The 16,637-nt window shown below is 43.5% G+C and overlaps 1 protein-coding gene across 1 annotated transcript in view; it reads right to left on the bottom strand.

Moving 5' to 3' along the window:
• TMEM165 (transmembrane protein 165) overlaps positions 1-11,271 on the bottom strand; it is a 22,901-nt gene extending 11,630 nt beyond the window's left edge. Inside the window, exons 1-2 of the mRNA XM_021707435.1 lie at positions 11,183-11,271; positions 1,937-2,162 (exon numbers count right to left, since the gene is read on the bottom strand). Of these exons, the coding sequence (XP_021563110.1) occupies positions 1,937-2,162; positions 11,183-11,200 (244 nt within the window). The 5' untranslated portion in view covers positions 11,201-11,271. The remainder of the gene's footprint in view (positions 1-1,936; positions 2,163-11,182) is intronic.
• Positions 11,272-16,637: the final 5,366 nt, after the last annotated feature.

The raw sequence follows: 16,637 nt of genomic DNA, 5'->3' as shown, positions 1-16,637 counted from the left end.
ACTCAAAAAAAAAAAAAAAAAAGTTTGTATATATTTTTAAAAAGATGTAATGTTATGCCGGGCGCGGAAGCTCACGCCTGTAATCCCAGCACTTTGGGAGGTGGAGGCAAGAGTACTGCCTAAGTCCAGGGTTCAAGATCAGCCTGGGCAATCTGGCGAGACTTCATCTCTACAATAAATCAAAAACTTAGCAAAGCATGGTGGTACATGCCTGTAGTTTTAGTTACTTGGAAGCCTAAGGCAAGAGGATCGCCTGAGCCCAGCAGGTGGAGGCTGCAGTGGCCATGAGTGTGCCATGCACTCCAGCCTGTTAGCCTCAGGCTGCAAGCCTGAATGAGACTCAGACACAAAAAAAAACCCAAAAAAGATGTAGCGTTAATCATCCAAGCAGCCAGAAACAGAACCTGCTCTGCACTCTGAGAAATGGGCTTCAACATCATAAACCCAGGGGAGCCAAGGGGAAGGGGTGAACACTGAGTGCCCTAAACAAGGTGGCTCACTGCCACAGACAACCCTATTACACAGGTATTCTTTCCATTTAACAGATGGGTTAATACAAAGATGGGTGACTCATCACTGTCAGGCTAATACAGGGCGGAGTCAGACTCCACCTCAAGTGTGACTCTAAAGGAAGAACTCACAGTTTTAAATCAGAAACTAAATTATCTTCAGCTATTTTAGGTTAAGCTTACTTTATTATGATCTAATTATTTAAAAAACTGAAGCCTATAAAGTAGTAAATCAAATAGTAACACAAACAGGAAGTCTAAGAACTTTTCATTCTGCACCATAACAGGTGAGAGCACCGTAATAAAAATAGCATGGGGGGGCACACTTCATCAATAATGGTACCTGATCTCAAACCAGGTGAAGTGGGGACCAAAGTGAGGCCCAAACATTACCTGTACAATACCTAATTCTAAATTGCACCCTACATCTTTAAAATAAAAATTAAAAAAAAAAACAATAAACTAAAAATTACTTCTAAGTTATTAATTACCCCCCAAATGTCCTTCAATAAAAAAGTATGCAATTCTCAGCTGGGCTCGGTGCCTCACCCTGTAATCCCAGCACTTTGAGAGGCCGAGGCGAGGGGATAGCCTGAGCCCACGGGTTCAAGACCCACCCGCGCAGCTTGGCGAGATCTTGTCTCTACAATAAACCAAAAATTAGCCAGGCGTGGTAGTGCGCGCCTATAGTTCTGACTACTTGAAAGGCTGGGGTGGACGGAAGGATCGCCAGAGCCCAGCAGGTCGAGGCTGCGGTGGCCAGAAACGTGCCACTGCACTTCAGTCTCGGTGACAGAGTGAGACTCCAACTCAAAAAAAAAAAAAAAAAAAAGAGAAGTATACAATTCTCTGTGGTTTCTTGGGTCCTACTTTTGAAATTATCAAATATAAATAAACTTATCTGAACTAAAAAGAAAAAAGCTGAAACAGGATAAAAGCCAGAATAAAAAAACCCAGTGAAAAAATGAGAAGTATGTATCTATGGTTGTAAATGCTAATAATTCCACTTAAAAAGTGCACTCCAGTTTGCTTAGTTTTTTTTTGAGTTGGCATCTCAGTCATCCAGACTAAAGTGCAGTGGCACACTCACAGCCACCTCAGTCACGACTTGCTGGGCTCAGGCAATCTTTCTACCTCAGCCTTCTAAGTAGCTGGAACCACAGGCAGGTGCCACAACGCTCAGCTAGTTTTTTGATTTATCATAGAGATGAGGTCTTGCCAAGTTTCCTAGGCTGGTCTTGAACCCTGGACTCACCACAGCCTCCCAAAGTGCTGGGTTTTTAGGAATTTATGTACTGAAACCATTTGCTGTTTACTAAATTCTGGAACATAAACCAAATTCCAGTAGAACTTGAAGAATGATCAGTGACTCAATGCTACACACTAGGCCTTCCCCTTAACTGAGCAAACTCAGCAGAGGCACTCACCTGATAAGCAAGTCATCAGGCCCAAGGCAAGCATGGCGCCCGCCAGTACAGTCAAGCGGTTGTAACGCATGGCCATGATGGCTGCTATGAAAAACGTCTTATCACCCAGTTCAGACACAATGATGACCGATATGGCAGCCACAAATGCATGGATGAATCCCAAGTTAGTTTGGGTAACTGGATCTTCTTTATTGGTATGAACTGGGACTGCTGGTGTAAGTCCTTTCTGAAATTAAAAAAAAAAGTTACTTAAAAAAATCATTATTTAAAATTCTTTTACTTTGCATGTCAATAAGACTCAGTTAAAAAAAAAGAATCTATGGTGGTCTAATTGCTTTGAAAGCCATTAGTAATGAGAATAACTTCTGATGAGGATTGCTAAAGGTTGAATATTTGGATTTTCTCTGAATCGCTTGAGTCCAAAAGTGTTTGAAATTTCCAAAAAAGTTTTCAATTATCTGCTTTATAGTCAAGCACCTCTAATCTGAAATCCGAAATCCAAACTCTCCAATGAGCATTTCCTTTGAGCATCATGTTGGTGCTCACAACATTTCGGACTTTGGAGCATTCTGGATTTCAGATTAGGCACATTCAGCACGTGTAATGCAGATCTACATACAACTCTCCAAACAGTTTTAAAGAGAGAATTCACACCAGCTATGTCCATGCATTAAAATTACCTTATCTGCTAAGTATCTGTGGTTTGATATTTAGTTCTTATCTATGTCTCATTCACATTTTATTAGAAACTGGTAGAAGATCCAGGTATGTTTATCAAACATTCCAGTGACTGAAGCTGAGAGAAATTTCATTACAACTAAAGGACAAAGTAGGATCCAGAGAGCTCCACAAGCTAGAGTAAAGGTTGAATATAGCTCAATATACGGCTAGTCCTATGCTGAAGTCTAAAAATATCCTAGAGTTGGGTGCAGTGGCTCATGCCTGTAATCCTAGCCACTTGAGAAGCTGCGGTGGGAGGATGGCTTCAGGCTAGGATTTCAAGACTAGCCTGAGCACATATGCAGACCTCCATCTCTGCAAAAAATAAAGTAAAAAAAAGAAGAAGAAAAGCCAGGCATGGTGGCATGCACCTACTCAGGAAGCTGAGGTGGGAGGATCACCTAAGCCCTGGAGCTCAAGGCTACAGTGAGCTATAATCACAACACTGCACTCCAGCCTGGGCAACAGAGTAAGACCCTGTCTCAAATTAAAAAAAAATCCTAGAAGGTAAAGTGGTCCAACAAACTAGATGACTGGAATTAAGCTGAACATATGACCAAGCTCCAAAACAAGCAGCAGCCCTTCACTTAGGGTCAGTGACAAGCCCCCATTACTCTGTGCTGCTCAGCCCTTCCCCAAAGGTCCACAGACAGTTCTGAGGCACCAGCTTCAAGAAGGTACTGCCCTAGCCAGGCACAGTGGCGTGTGCCTGCAATCCCAGCTACTCAGGAGGCCAGGGTAGGAGGGCCACTTGAGCCCAAAGGTTCAAATCTAGCCTGGGAATCATAGCAAGATCCCGTCTCTTAAAAAAAACTTTTTTTTAATGTTAAAAAGAAAAAAGAGGGCACTGCCCTCTGAAGATCACCAGAGGTGAAAAGGAGACTGGCAAGTAACTACTGTATGAGCAAAGAATGTCATTTAAATTCTAAAGGTTGGTTGTAAGCAATAAAAAAAGAGAACCAGGCGAGGTAGCTCACGCATGTAATCCCAGCACTTTGGGAGGCTGAGGCAAGAGGATTGCCCGCGCACAGGGGTTTGAGACCAGCCTGGACAACAAGGCGAGACCACGTCTCTACAATACATCAAAAAATTGGCTCAGCATAGTGGTGCATGCCTGTAGTTCCAACTACTTGAAAGGCTGAAGCAGAAGGATCACCTGAACCCAGTAGGTCGAGCCTACAGTGGCCGTGAGCATGCAACTGCACTCCAGTCTGGGTGACAGAGTGAGACTCTGACTCAAAAAAAAAGAGAGGGAAAGGACAGAGATCAAAAAGTATAAGTATTACCCTTTTAGGCTAAACCTCTGGGCTAAATATGAGGGAAATTAAATAACTTAGAGACTATCTGCTGCCTTGGCAACCAGCTCTTGAGATAGAAGGATAGCCTGAGCCCGGCAGGTGGAGGCTGCGGTGGTTGTGAGCGTGCCACTGCACTCCAGCCTGGGTAACAGAGTAAGACTCCAACTCAAAAAAAAAAAGAGCTTCCTGGCCAGGTTATGTGCAGCGTGGCTCACATCTGTCATCCCAGTACTTTTGGGAGGCTGAGGTAAGAAGACTATCTGAGCCCAGGGGTTTGAAATCAGTCTGGGCAACTTGGAGAGACCTCATCTCTGTAATAAATAAAAAAATTAGCTGGGCCTGGTGGCATGTGTCTGTGGTTCCAGCAACTTGGAAGGTTGAAGCAGAAGGATCACCTGAGTCCAGCAGGTTGAGGCTGTGGTGGCCGTGAACATGCACCTAAGCCTGGACAAAAGAGTAGGACTCTAACTCACAAAAAACAAACAAACAAAAAACTTCCTTTTTCTTCTAATATCCTATAAGTATTAAGCATCCTAAATAATAAAGGTATTTCCAGCTGGTTGCGGGAGCTGACACCTGTAATCCCAGCACTTTGAGAGGCAGAGCCAAAAGAATTGCCTGAGCCCAGGAATTTGAGACCAGCCTGGGAAACATGGCAAGTCCTTGTCTTGACAATAAACCAAATAAAAAAATTAGTCGGGCATGATGGTGTGCGCCTGTAATTCCAGCTACTTGGAAGGCTGAGGCAGAAGGATCGCCAGAGTCAAGCAGGTCAAGGCTGCGGAGGTCACGCCACTGCCCTCCAGCCTAGGTAACAGAGTGAAACTCCAATTCATAAGAAGTAAGTATAAAATAAAACAAAGGCATTTCCACTCAGCTCTCCTTAACACATTTTCTTCCTTGATACTTTTTTTTAAGAGACTTCATTATAAAATTTCAGGATCTGAAATCTAAGAAAAATTTTAAAAATAATCATACACCACTTATGATCACTTGGATTTAAGCTCAAACAGAAAATGTTTACTTTCTAAGACAAACACAGTAGTAATCAAAACTACATATTCTAATGACAGACCAAATATAGAATGGTGGTCCCCTAAGATTATACTGTACATTTTACTGAAAGTTTTCTATATTTAGATACACAAATGCTTGCTCTACTGTGTTACAACTGCCTACAGTGTTGGGAACAGGTCTGTAGCCTGGGAGCCATCAGCTACACCACACAGTTCAGGTGTGCAGTAGGTTACTGATTGCATGTAGGCTAAGTATACTCTAGGATGTTCACACAACAGTTAAATGGTCTAACAATGTGCTTTTCAGGACATATCCTCACCATTAAGCAACACGACTGTAAAAAAAAAAAACTACATTAACTAAAATATTAATGGCTAGAAAACAATCAGCTGTCATTCATTTACCGTGCTTGCTCTGTGCAAGGTCACGTCCTCTGCCTAATCTTCAGTGGCCCACTCAGGAAACTGTGCAGGCTCTGGAATGAGACTGCCTGGCTCAAATTCCAAGACAGCACACTTACCGTGTGACCTGACTCAAGTTCACCTGTAAAATAAGGGCTACCTACATCTCAATTATACCCAAATAATTATGGTAACTATCCAACACTTCTCATCAAATCACACACCAACTCCCCATATGAACCTTATTCTGTCCTAAAGAATGAGCCAGAATAGCATTGTCTAGTAGAAAATAATGCCAGAAACACAGAACACAATTTTACATTTTCTGGCAGCTATATTTAAAAAAGTAAAAGGAGGACAGAACCAGGTGTGGTGGCTCACACCTGTAACCTCAGCACTGGAGGCAAAAGGATTGTCTGAGCCCGTGGGTTCAAGACCAGACTGGGCAACATGGCAAAACCTCATCTCTATAATAAATCAAAAAATAATTAGCTGGGTATCGTGGAACACACCTGTAGTTCTAGCAACTTGGAAGGCTGAGGTGGAAGGATAGCCTGAGCCCAGCAGGTGGAGGCTACAGTGGCCGTGAACAGCATGCCACTGCACTCCATCCTGGGTGACAAAGTGAGACTTTAACTAAAAAAAATAAGTAAAAGCAGGTAAAATGCCCATACTATAATGTCCATCAGTAGGGAAATGGTTAAATAAACAATAGCTCCACATAGCAGAATTTTGCTAAAATAAGAATGTTCCGCATATACTACAGAAAAACCATTAAAATATTTTTAAGTTGAAAAAAGTATATACAATATGTATATATGTATACAGGAGGGTATAGGTAGATACAAGGGGGGACCTAAAAAAAAACTTCAAAATTTATTTCTTAAAAAACTTCACTGCCAGGCTCGGTGGCTCAGCCTGTAATCCTAGCACTTTGGAAGGCTAAGACAAGTAGACTGCCTGAGCCCGCAGGTTAGAGACCAGCCCAGGCAATCTGGCAAGACCTCCTCTCTACCATAAATCAAAAATTAGCGAGGCGTGGTAGCACGTGCCTGTAGTTCCAGCTACTTGTAAGGCTGAGGCAGAAGGATCACCGGAGCCCAGCAGATCAACGCTGGGGTGGCTGTGAGTGTGCCACTGTACTCCAGCCTGGGTGACAGAGTGAGACTCCAAAAAAACACAAAAAACTATTTATTCTTCCACGTTTAAACTTCAATCACCTTCTAAGTACTCAAAATTTGGAACAATACATCTGTTGAGATGCCTTTTCTACCGCTCAAAACAGTCAATTTCGCTGTCTTTTAGTACTTCTGTTGTTTTTTGTTACACCTCTTTCACAGGCAAAACATATCCCTTTAAGAACCTTTTCATTCAGGAAACAAAAAAAAAAGTTGCTCAGGGCAAGATCTAGGAAACTGAGATCATGTCGGTTTTAGCTAAACACTCAAGAGCAGTATGGGTAGGTGTACTTGCAAATCACTCATCAAGAAATGAGCAAACATGTTGAAAGAATCTCCAAAAGAGACAGGCACAGTGGCTCACACCTGTAATCCCAGCACTTTGGGAGAACAAGGCAAGAGGAATGCCTGAGCCCAGGGGTTCGAGACCAGTCTGGGAAACTTAATGAGACCTTGTCTCTACATAAAGCAAAAAACTAGCCAGGCATGGTGGCGTGTGCCTGTGGTTCCAGTTACTTGGAAGGCTGAGGTGGAAGGATCACCTGAGCCCAGCAGGTGGAGGCTGCAGGTGGCTGACCGTGGCCACTGTACTCTAGCCTGGGTGACAGAGCGAGACTCCAACTAAAAAAAAAGAAAAACTCCAAAAAAAAAAAAATTCACTGAAGCAGAATGTAGCCTCTCATACAACAACGCTAGCTGGTACACTAATGCCAATGGGTTCCTAGAGCACATATCCAGTGAGAAGCCTATACTACAAGGGGCCCACCCTGTAAAAAATAATGCCATCTTTTTTGGGGTCCCCCTTGTATATACAGCATATACATATACACAATTGTACGTATGCGTACACAACTGTAGAAGTTCAAAAACAAGCTAGCAATGAGTGTTTCCAGAGAAAGAACTAGAATAACTAGAGTAGGGGTCATTTTTTTCTAGAAGAAAGAGACACAGCTTCTCACCCTACATTCTTCCGTACCTTCTGGGTTTTTTGTTTTGGGATGTTTTTTTTTCTTTTGAGTCAGAGTCTTACTCTGTCATCCAGGCTGGAGTGCAGTGGCATGCTCAAGTCCTCCACAGCCTTTACCTACTGAGTTCAGGCAATCCTTCCACCTCAGCCTTCCAAATAGCTGCAACTACAGACACATGCCACCATGCCCAGCTAACTTTTTGACTTACTGTAGAGATTGGGTCTCGCCAAGTTGCCCAGGCTGGTCTTGAACCTGTGGGCTCAGGCAATCCCCTCACCTCGGTCTACCAAAGTGCTGGGATTACAGACTTGAGCCACCATGCCCGGCCTGTTTTGTTTTTTCTGAATAGAAGCCTCACTCTGTTGCCTAGGTTGGAGTGCAGCAGCACACTCACTGCCACCGCAGCCTCCCAAGTACTTGGAATTATGGGCATGCGCCACCATGCCCAGCTAACTTTTTATTTATTTTAGAGACGAGGTCTTGCCAAGTTGCCCTGGCTAGTCTCAAACCCGTGGACTCAGGCAATTCTTTTGCCTCCGCCTCCCAAAGTGCCAAGATGACAGGCATGAGACACCATGCCTGGCTGGGTTTTTCAACATGCACAGAAATATAGATATGTATTGTGGACCACTGCAAAACCTCTTGACACAACCTCTTACTCCAGCTATGGGGGACTAATTTCTTATAGGCTACGACTGGCTTCAGGTAGGTCCAAGTAGAAAGCACTGTTCTGCACTTACTCACTTACCACCTGGAAGTATGGGAGAGTTAACACCTGTGAAGCAGCCAGTGCCCAGTAAGGGATGCTGGTTCTGAGACTCATTTCATAAGGCTCCTAGAAAGTTTCAATGAGATTCAGTGCTAGTCACTCCTGGGGTGGCTAACTTGAAAATGCATCAAGAATACATGCCTTTACTTCCTTTCTGGACTGACAATGAAAAAGAATCCAGATATGTTTTAAGAACCAGGAGCAGTCCAACAGATGAAGGTTGGGGCAAAATGAGAAAGATAAACTGGGCCCAGACTGAAAATTCTACATGTTTATGGACCTGGAGGCAAACAGAAAGCCCTTAAAAGTTTCTGAGTATAAAATATATATATAATTAAGACACTGTGACCAGTAATCAAGGCAGAGAGTGGAGAATACCAGTCACTAGATCAATTAGTTAGGTCACCGGCACAAGACCAATGTTGCCGACAAATTAGAGAAGGGAGAAATTCTGCACATGATGGAAGGAAAAAAGAATCAGGTGAGTGCACTGGCATACACCTGTAATCACAGCTACTCAAGAGGCTAGAGCAGGAGGATCGCCTAAGCCCAGGAGATGGAGGCTGTAGTAAGCTATGACTGCACCATTACACTCCAGCCTGGGTGACAGTGAGATCTTCAAAACTCTTAAAAATAAATAACAGATTTTTTTTAAAGATGGGGGGAGGGGAGGGATCAGGGATAGTGGTGAGGATTTTTTGCCTGGTTGACCAGAAATATTAGGACTCCTAAAAAGGCATGTGGGAAAGAAAAGTAAAAATAAGGGGTTTGGTTTCAAACATGTTAAATTTGAGGTGATAAAAAGCATTTCAAATGAAGGTTTCCAAGACATCATCAGAAATGGATCATCAGAGTTTAGGCAAGGACACTCTCAAGGTAGGTCTACGAAGTTCTCACTTAATGTCCTAGCTAGACTCTTGCAAACTGCAACTTAAAGCAAAGTGATGTATAATAAAACTAATATTTTTTCTTATCAACATATTTATGAAACGAAGTTATCTGCCATAATGTCACTTAAAGTCGCAGGTTCTAAGAACCTACTGATAATGGTAGACAAGGACTCACTGTGTCTGGTCGCTGACAGCCTGAACGTCTCAGTTAGAGCTTTGCAAGTAGATGAGGATTCCCAGGGACCAGGTAAAAAGACAGAGCTCGGCGAACTTGACTGAATGTGTTTGTTTAGGAGGTGGGGGGGGGGGGAGAAACAGAAAAATAAAGCTGTCTTAGATATTTAGGGAGCCAGGCAGTGAGTAAAGCATTCCGAATGGTTGAGTTAGGGATAGGTGCAATTCCCTGGGCTACTACCTAGAAGACAGGTATTTTCATAGGCATTTTTATTTGATACTCAAAAGTGTAAGAGATGTTGTCCCAATTTAACACTAAAGAAGAAACTGAGGCCAAATAATTTTGCCAAGTTCATAAAGCTGAGATGAACTCTTAAAAAAGTAGAGAGTTAATAGCATCCAATGGGAACTGAAAAAGACTCCTGGATTTAGTCATTGACTAGGTTACAGATACTCTTCAAAAATGGTATTTCAGTAAGGCACAGTGGCTCAGGCCTATAATGCCAGCACTTTGGAAGGCGGAGGTGAGAGGATTGCATGAGCTCAGGGTTCAAGACCAGCCTGGGCAACTTGGTGAGACCTCATCTCTACAATAAACCAAAAAATTAGTCAGGCATGATGGCACACACCTACAGTTCCAGCTACCTGGAAGGCTGAGGCAGAAAGATCACCTGAGCACAGCAGGCTGAGGCTGCAGTGGTCATGAGCATACCATTGCACTCCAGCCTGGGCAACAGAGTAAGACTCCAACGCAAAAAAAAAAAAAAAAAAAAAAATTTCAACAAGGACTGAAGCCAGATAACAAAACACTGAAGCACAGTGAAAAAGTAGCTAATCCCCTAGCAAGAAGTTTGGTTTACAAAACTGAAGAAAAGAAACTAATAGTCAAGTAGGGTTAATGAATGACTTTTTTTTCTTTTCCAAAATAGAAGAAATCTGTGAACATGTGCAAGCAGACAGAAAGAAAGCAATGGAAAGGGAGAATGAAGGTATTGAGGAAGGAAAGTACCAGAGGTCAGGATAGAACAGGAAGCTGGGTGCAGAAAGCAAGTATTGAAAGGGTGATAGTTTTGTCTAAAACATGAAAAAAGTCAGAAAGTAAGTGTCCAGAAGCAAATACTGACACGCATATAAAAGGGTTAGATGTAGTGATGCAACTCTAACTTTGATGTCCCGCTATTCAGTTAATGATATACCACAGAAAGCCATGAAACACTAGTGTTTTTTCTGATACAAATATCACGACTTCAGCATTTTAATGTCTGAAATACAACTTATTTACATCTTGAGAACAGGATCAACAATTGCAATTTTATTTAAACATGCAAAAATAAATCTCTACAGCTGGGCTTGGTGGCTCAGCCTGTAATCCCGCGCCTTTGGGAGGCTGAGGTGGGTGGATTGCCTGAGCCCGCGGGTTCGAGACCCGCCTGGGCAGCGAGACCTCATCTCTACAATAAATCAAAAAATTAGCTGGGCGTGGTAGCGCATGCCTGTAATTCCGGCTACTTGGAAGGCTGAGGCAGAAGGATCCCTGGAGCCCAGTAGGGCGAGGCTGCGGTGGCCCGGAGCGGCCACTGCACTCCAGTCTGGGCGACCAAATGAGACTCCAACTCAAAAAAAAAAAAAAATCTCTACTGAAAGTTAAAATTTTAATTCCAAATTGAAAAAAAATGTAAAAAAATAAAAGTCCCTTCATTTAGAAGATATTCTTTTGTATTTTCATGATCTGCAAGAAGGAAGAAAAAGAAAATAAAAAAATAAAAAAACAATTAATGTTCTCAAATTCAAGTGACCACAAATGTGACTGTATTAAAATTGATACAGATACCTGCATCAGAATTTCCATCTATACATGATAAAACTAGAGATGAAGATGCTTTCTTTGAAACAAAATCTACAGCTTGCTACCAAGAAAAAGTCCTGCAAAAAAACAAGAACAAGGTCTCTTAACAAAAGTTACTAAAGAGTGAGATTATTTGAAGATAAAGGAGACAAAGGAAAATGCTTAGAATTAGCTTAGAACTGTCTCCTCCACATTACTAATACACTCAAAAAAAGTCTTTCAGAAGTTGTAAAAATGTGCACAAAAATATACATGCAACTTAAACAATGACATGATGGATAAACTTGGTTTCAAAGGATTTCATTAAAATTAAAGCTATAATATTTTTCACTATTATATCTTTTTATTTTTGGTTCAGTTGTTTTTTAAATACCTTACTTTCATTAATGTTACTCGTTAATTCATATTAGAATATATATTTAACAAAACTTTTTTTTTTGAGTTGGAGTCTCACTCTGTCACCCAGACTGGAGTGCAATGGCCGCTCTGGGCCACCGCAGCCTCGCCTGCTGGGCTCTGGTGATCCTTCCACCTCAGCCTTTCAAGTAGCTGGAACTACAGGCGCGTGCTACCACGCCCAGCTGATTTTTTGATTTACTATAGAGATGAGGGCTCACCAAGTTGCCCAGGCGGGTCTCGAACCCGCGGGCTCTGGCAATCCACTCACCTCGGCCTCCCAAAGTGCTGGGATTACAGGCTGAGCCACCGAGCCCGGCCAACAAAACATTTTTATAAAATATCCTTTTTTTTCTTTTTGTCGGAGACTCACTCTGTCACCCAGGCAGGAGTAAAGGGCGCAATCACAGGCACTGCAGCCTCGACTTACAGGGCTCAGGGGATCCATCCACCTCAGCCTTCCAAGTAGCTGGAGCTACAGGCATGTGCTAACATATCAGCTAATTTTTTTTTTTTGATTCACTGTAGAGATGAGGTCTTGTCAAGGCTCAGGCAACCCTCTTGCCTTGAGCTCAGACAATCCTCTTGCCCTGGCCTGCCAAAGCGCTGGGATTACAGGCATGTGCCACTGTGCCTGGCCTATAAAGTAACCTTTTAATGAATGTTTAACAACTTTATTTTTACGAATGTTGTTTTGTTGTTTTTTGAGTCAGAGTCTCACTCTGTCACCTAGGCTGGAGTGCAGGGGCTCGCTCACAGTCACCGCAGCCTTGACCTGCCGGATTCAGGCAATCTTTCTGACTGCCTCAGTCTCCCAAGTAGTTGGAACTACAGGCAGGCGCCACTACTTCCGGCTAATTTTTTGATTTATTAGAGATGAGGTCTTGCCATGTTGCCCGAGCTCATCTCGAACCCCTGGGCTTAAGGCAATCCTCTCACCTCAGCCTCCCAAAGTGCTGGGATTACAGGCATGAAATACCACACCCAGCCTGAATAGTTATTTTGTGATGTATTTATAAACGTAGTTGATATTTATTAAATGTGCTTAGTTTCGCTATTTTTTTAATGAATTAGTTTGATGACAGAATACAACCAAGTAAGCCGGTGGCTCAGCCTGAAATCCTGTGCCTTGGGAGGCTGAGGTGAGTGGACTGCCTGAGCCCGCGGCCAGTCTGGGCAACAGAGTGAGACTCCTACTCAAAAAAAAAAAAAAAAGAATACAACCGAGTAAATTCAGTAACACAATGACTGTTTTCATTCTGAGAAGGCAATTATAAGAGTCCTTATATGTGACAGCCTCAATCTTAGCTGTTAAGAGGTTGGAACAAGGAGGTTAGACAGGATGGAGCAGGACTGCAACTTAATGAAAAGTGAAAAAAGTTTAAAATATTCTGTGCAAAGTGTTCTCCCAGTTAAAAGGTAATAAAGAAACCCCAAGAAACAGTCTAGTAAAAATAGGATAATAAGAACTGGCAAGGGATCAAGTGATAGGATCGTATCTTTGTTAACAGTACTAAGCAACCAGAGTTGTTCTTTGGACTTCCAAAATATGCAATAAATTACAAATTACTTTGTATTAAATCTATGTGATCTCCTCCAACTAAAGAGATTTATGCTTTATGTATTATATACTATGCCCAGGGAAGGAATAAGAAAAAAAAAAAACAAAACGGAGCAAGTCGCTAAAAACATAAACTGCATAGAAGGATCCAAGTGAGCAACACTTTTTTTTGGTCAGATTCTCACTCTGTTGTCCAGGCTGGAGTGCAGTGGCATGCTCATGGCCACCACAGTCTCGACGTGCTGGGCTCAGGCAATCCTCTCAACCTCTGCTTCCCTAAGTGCTGGCATTACAGGCATGCACCAATCGCATCCAGCCCCAACAGTACTTTTTTTCATGGGTTTGTAGATTAAATGGCTGATTATAGAGGAAAAACATACCCAATGTAGAAAACCTTGTTAGAAATACAGTCACCTCACTTTAAAGGACCCTGTAAGACACAACTACTTTTTTAAAAACAGAGACAGGATCTGCTACATTGCCTAGGCTGGTCTCAAACTCCTGGGCACAAGAAATTCTTCCACCTAGGCCTCCCAAAGTGCTGAGATTACAGCTCTGCCACTTCATTTTTATAACGTATCTTCCACATGACTGCCTACCAATCAAGGAGAGATTTTCCCCCGCCATTTCCAGAAGTCCACTCTCATACACTGGCATTTTTAAAAAGGTTAAATTTAAATATCCTACCCTTTTAAAAGATATTTTGCAGGCTGGGCGCAGTGGCTCACGCCTATAATCCCATCATTTGGGTAGGTCGAAGTGGGAGGATGCCCGAGTCCATGGGTTCAAGACCAGTCTGGGAAACTTGATGAGACCCCATCTCTACAATAAATCAAAAAATTAGTCAGGCATGGTGGCACTACTTGGAGGGCTGAGGCGGAAGGATCACCTGAGCCCAGCAGATCAAGGCTGTGGTAGCTGTGAGCGTGCCCCCTGCACTCTAGCCTGGGCAACAGAATGAGATTCTGATTCAAAAGAAAAAAAGGCAGGGCGCAGTGGCTCAAGTCTGTAATCCCAGCACTTTGGGAGGTAGAGGCAAGAAGACTAAGCTCAGGGGTTTGAGAACAGCCTGGGCAACTTAGTGAAACCTCATCTTTATAATAAATCAAAAAATAAGCCAGGCATGTTAACACATACCCGTAGTTTCAGCTACTTGGAAGACCGTGGCAGAAGGCCACTGTACTCAAGCCTGGGTGACAGAGTGAAACTCCAACTCAAAAACAAAGATATACCGCATGTGGCTGCCAAGCAAATCAGTTCAAACTTAAGACACTCAGCAATGCTAAAACCCTTGCTTATACAGCCACCAAGCTGAACCTTGATCATTTCTTACCTCCACCTAGTGACAAAAAAAGCAAATGACACATATTACACAGTTTAGAAAACAAATGAAAGAAAAATCTCTACATAGTGTAGTACTTAGAGAGAGGAAAAAATACTTGAGCCATATCAAAAAGTTACATTAAAATGTAATTAGGCCGGGCTCGGTGGCTCAGCCTGTAATCCCGCGCTTTGGGAGGCTGAAGTGAGTGGATTGCCTGAGCCCGCCTGGGCAATTTCGCGAGACCTCATCTCTACAATAAAAATCAAAAAATTAGCCGGGCGTGGTAGTGCATACCTGTAGTTCCAGCTACTTGGAAGGCTGAGGCGGAAGGATCACCAGAGCCCAGCAGGTAGAGGCTGCAGTGGCCAGGAGTGGCCACTGCACTCCAGTCTGGGCAACAGAGTGAGACTCCAACTCAAAAAAAAAAAGGTAATTAAAAGCCGAGCATGGTGGCTCAGGCCCGCCATCCCAGCACTTTGGGAGGCAGAGGTAAGAGGACTGCCTGAGTCCAGGGGTTGGAGTTCAGCCTGGGCAACTTGATGAAACCTCTTCTCTACAGTAAATCAAAAAATTAGCCAGGTGTTGCGGTACATGCCTGTAGTTCCAGCTACTTTGAAAGCTGTGTCAGAAGGATTACCCGAGTCCAGCAGGTTGAGACTGTGGTGGTCGTGAGACTCTGACCCCCCCAAAAAAAGTAATTAAAACAAGAAAACTATATTCTGCCACAATACAGAAAACATGAGGACAAATGCCTAATTACAAAGAACTACCAAGAAACAGGAAAATCTTGTACCTGCCCCTTCCCTCCACACCCCTAGTTTTCAAGACAAGAATCCTTAAGACCACTTAAGTATGGCTACTGAGCACTGTTTCTACCACTGTGGCAGTATTTTACCTGGCTAGATTTTTCCTAGCTTCCTAAAAAGGGCATTAATAGCTATACCTACCACCATTTCTATCTTAAAAGTCACAATATTAACTAAAACTTTGATGAAATGCCTGCAGTGACACATTCATAATCTGTCTCACTCACACATACAGTTACTTAACCCAAAATAGTTACTGTATCAAAGGAGACTCCTGATACTGTATTCAATGAAGACAGAAAAACCAGGTTAATGAATCATCATTTCAGTTCCATTTCAGAAGGAGCTGTGTAGAGCAGGGCCAGTTAAGCCAGATGGGGAGTGACAGGCAAGGGGATAGTGTAGACAAGGCCCCAGTCCTGAGCACTACTGGGGCTACTACTCATCTCTGTGCTCCCCACCTGACCTCAAGACCTCGGTTTCTCATGTGGAACCAGTTACGCTGCCCACAACCCCTGACCTAGTCTCCAATGCATCTGTTATCACGGGACACGGATGACTGCTAAGTCCAAATGCATTCTATCTGTTCCTTCTTCCCTTTCTGTTTTGAACAAAAATCTCAGAATTAACTACGGGATCAGTTGAAACTAAATTTTCTAAACCAACGCAACACATTAGCAGATATAATCACATTTCCAGGGAGCAGATAATAAAAACTTAGTTGTTTAATCTTTTAGCAACTAAAAAAAAAAAGTTGCATAGATACTACCAAAAAATAGCTTTTTAAGGCCAGGTGCGGTGGCTCACGCCTGTCTTCCCAGCACTTTGCGGGAAGGCGGCGGCGGGAGGATTGCCTAAACCCACATCTCTACAATAAATCAAAAAATCAGCCGGGCGTGGTAGCGCGTGCCTGTAGTTCCGGCTCCTTGGAAGGTTGAGGCGGAAGGATCGCCGCAGCCCAGCAGCTCGAGGCTGCGGTGGCCTGAGCATGCCACTGCACTCCAACCTGGGTGACTCAAAAAATAAAACAGACTTAAAGTACGTAACCAACGCCAAGAACACGAAGGCCTCAACGGAAGAGACAGAAACGCCGGCCACGCTCTCAGGAAGCCAGACGCGCTGGGGCCGGACGGCGCAGGCACCAGGAGCCCAGGCCGTGGACGCGTGTGCGAATCCGCCCCACGGCGAGAACCCGACGCCAAGGCCCCGGAAGCAAGGACGAGCGCGCCAGGACCCGACGGCCACACCGGCGTCGCCCGGCCGACCACTCCGGGCCACCCGCGAATGCGCGGCAGCGATGGACACCCGACGACGGCGAGGCCGCCGCCTTCTGGCCCGGGCTCCCGGGCTCCC

The sequence above is a fragment of the Carlito syrichta genome, unplaced genomic scaffold (genome assembly GCF_000164805.1).
Source record: "Carlito syrichta isolate Samal-C Ts95f unplaced genomic scaffold, Tarsius_syrichta-2.0.1 Scaffold117951, whole genome shotgun sequence".
In the NCBI taxonomy this organism is placed as follows: domain Eukaryota; kingdom Metazoa; phylum Chordata; class Mammalia; order Primates; family Tarsiidae; genus Carlito; species Carlito syrichta.
Note: the sequence above shows the minus strand (reverse complement) of the source record. Positions and strands in the feature narration are given on the sequence as shown.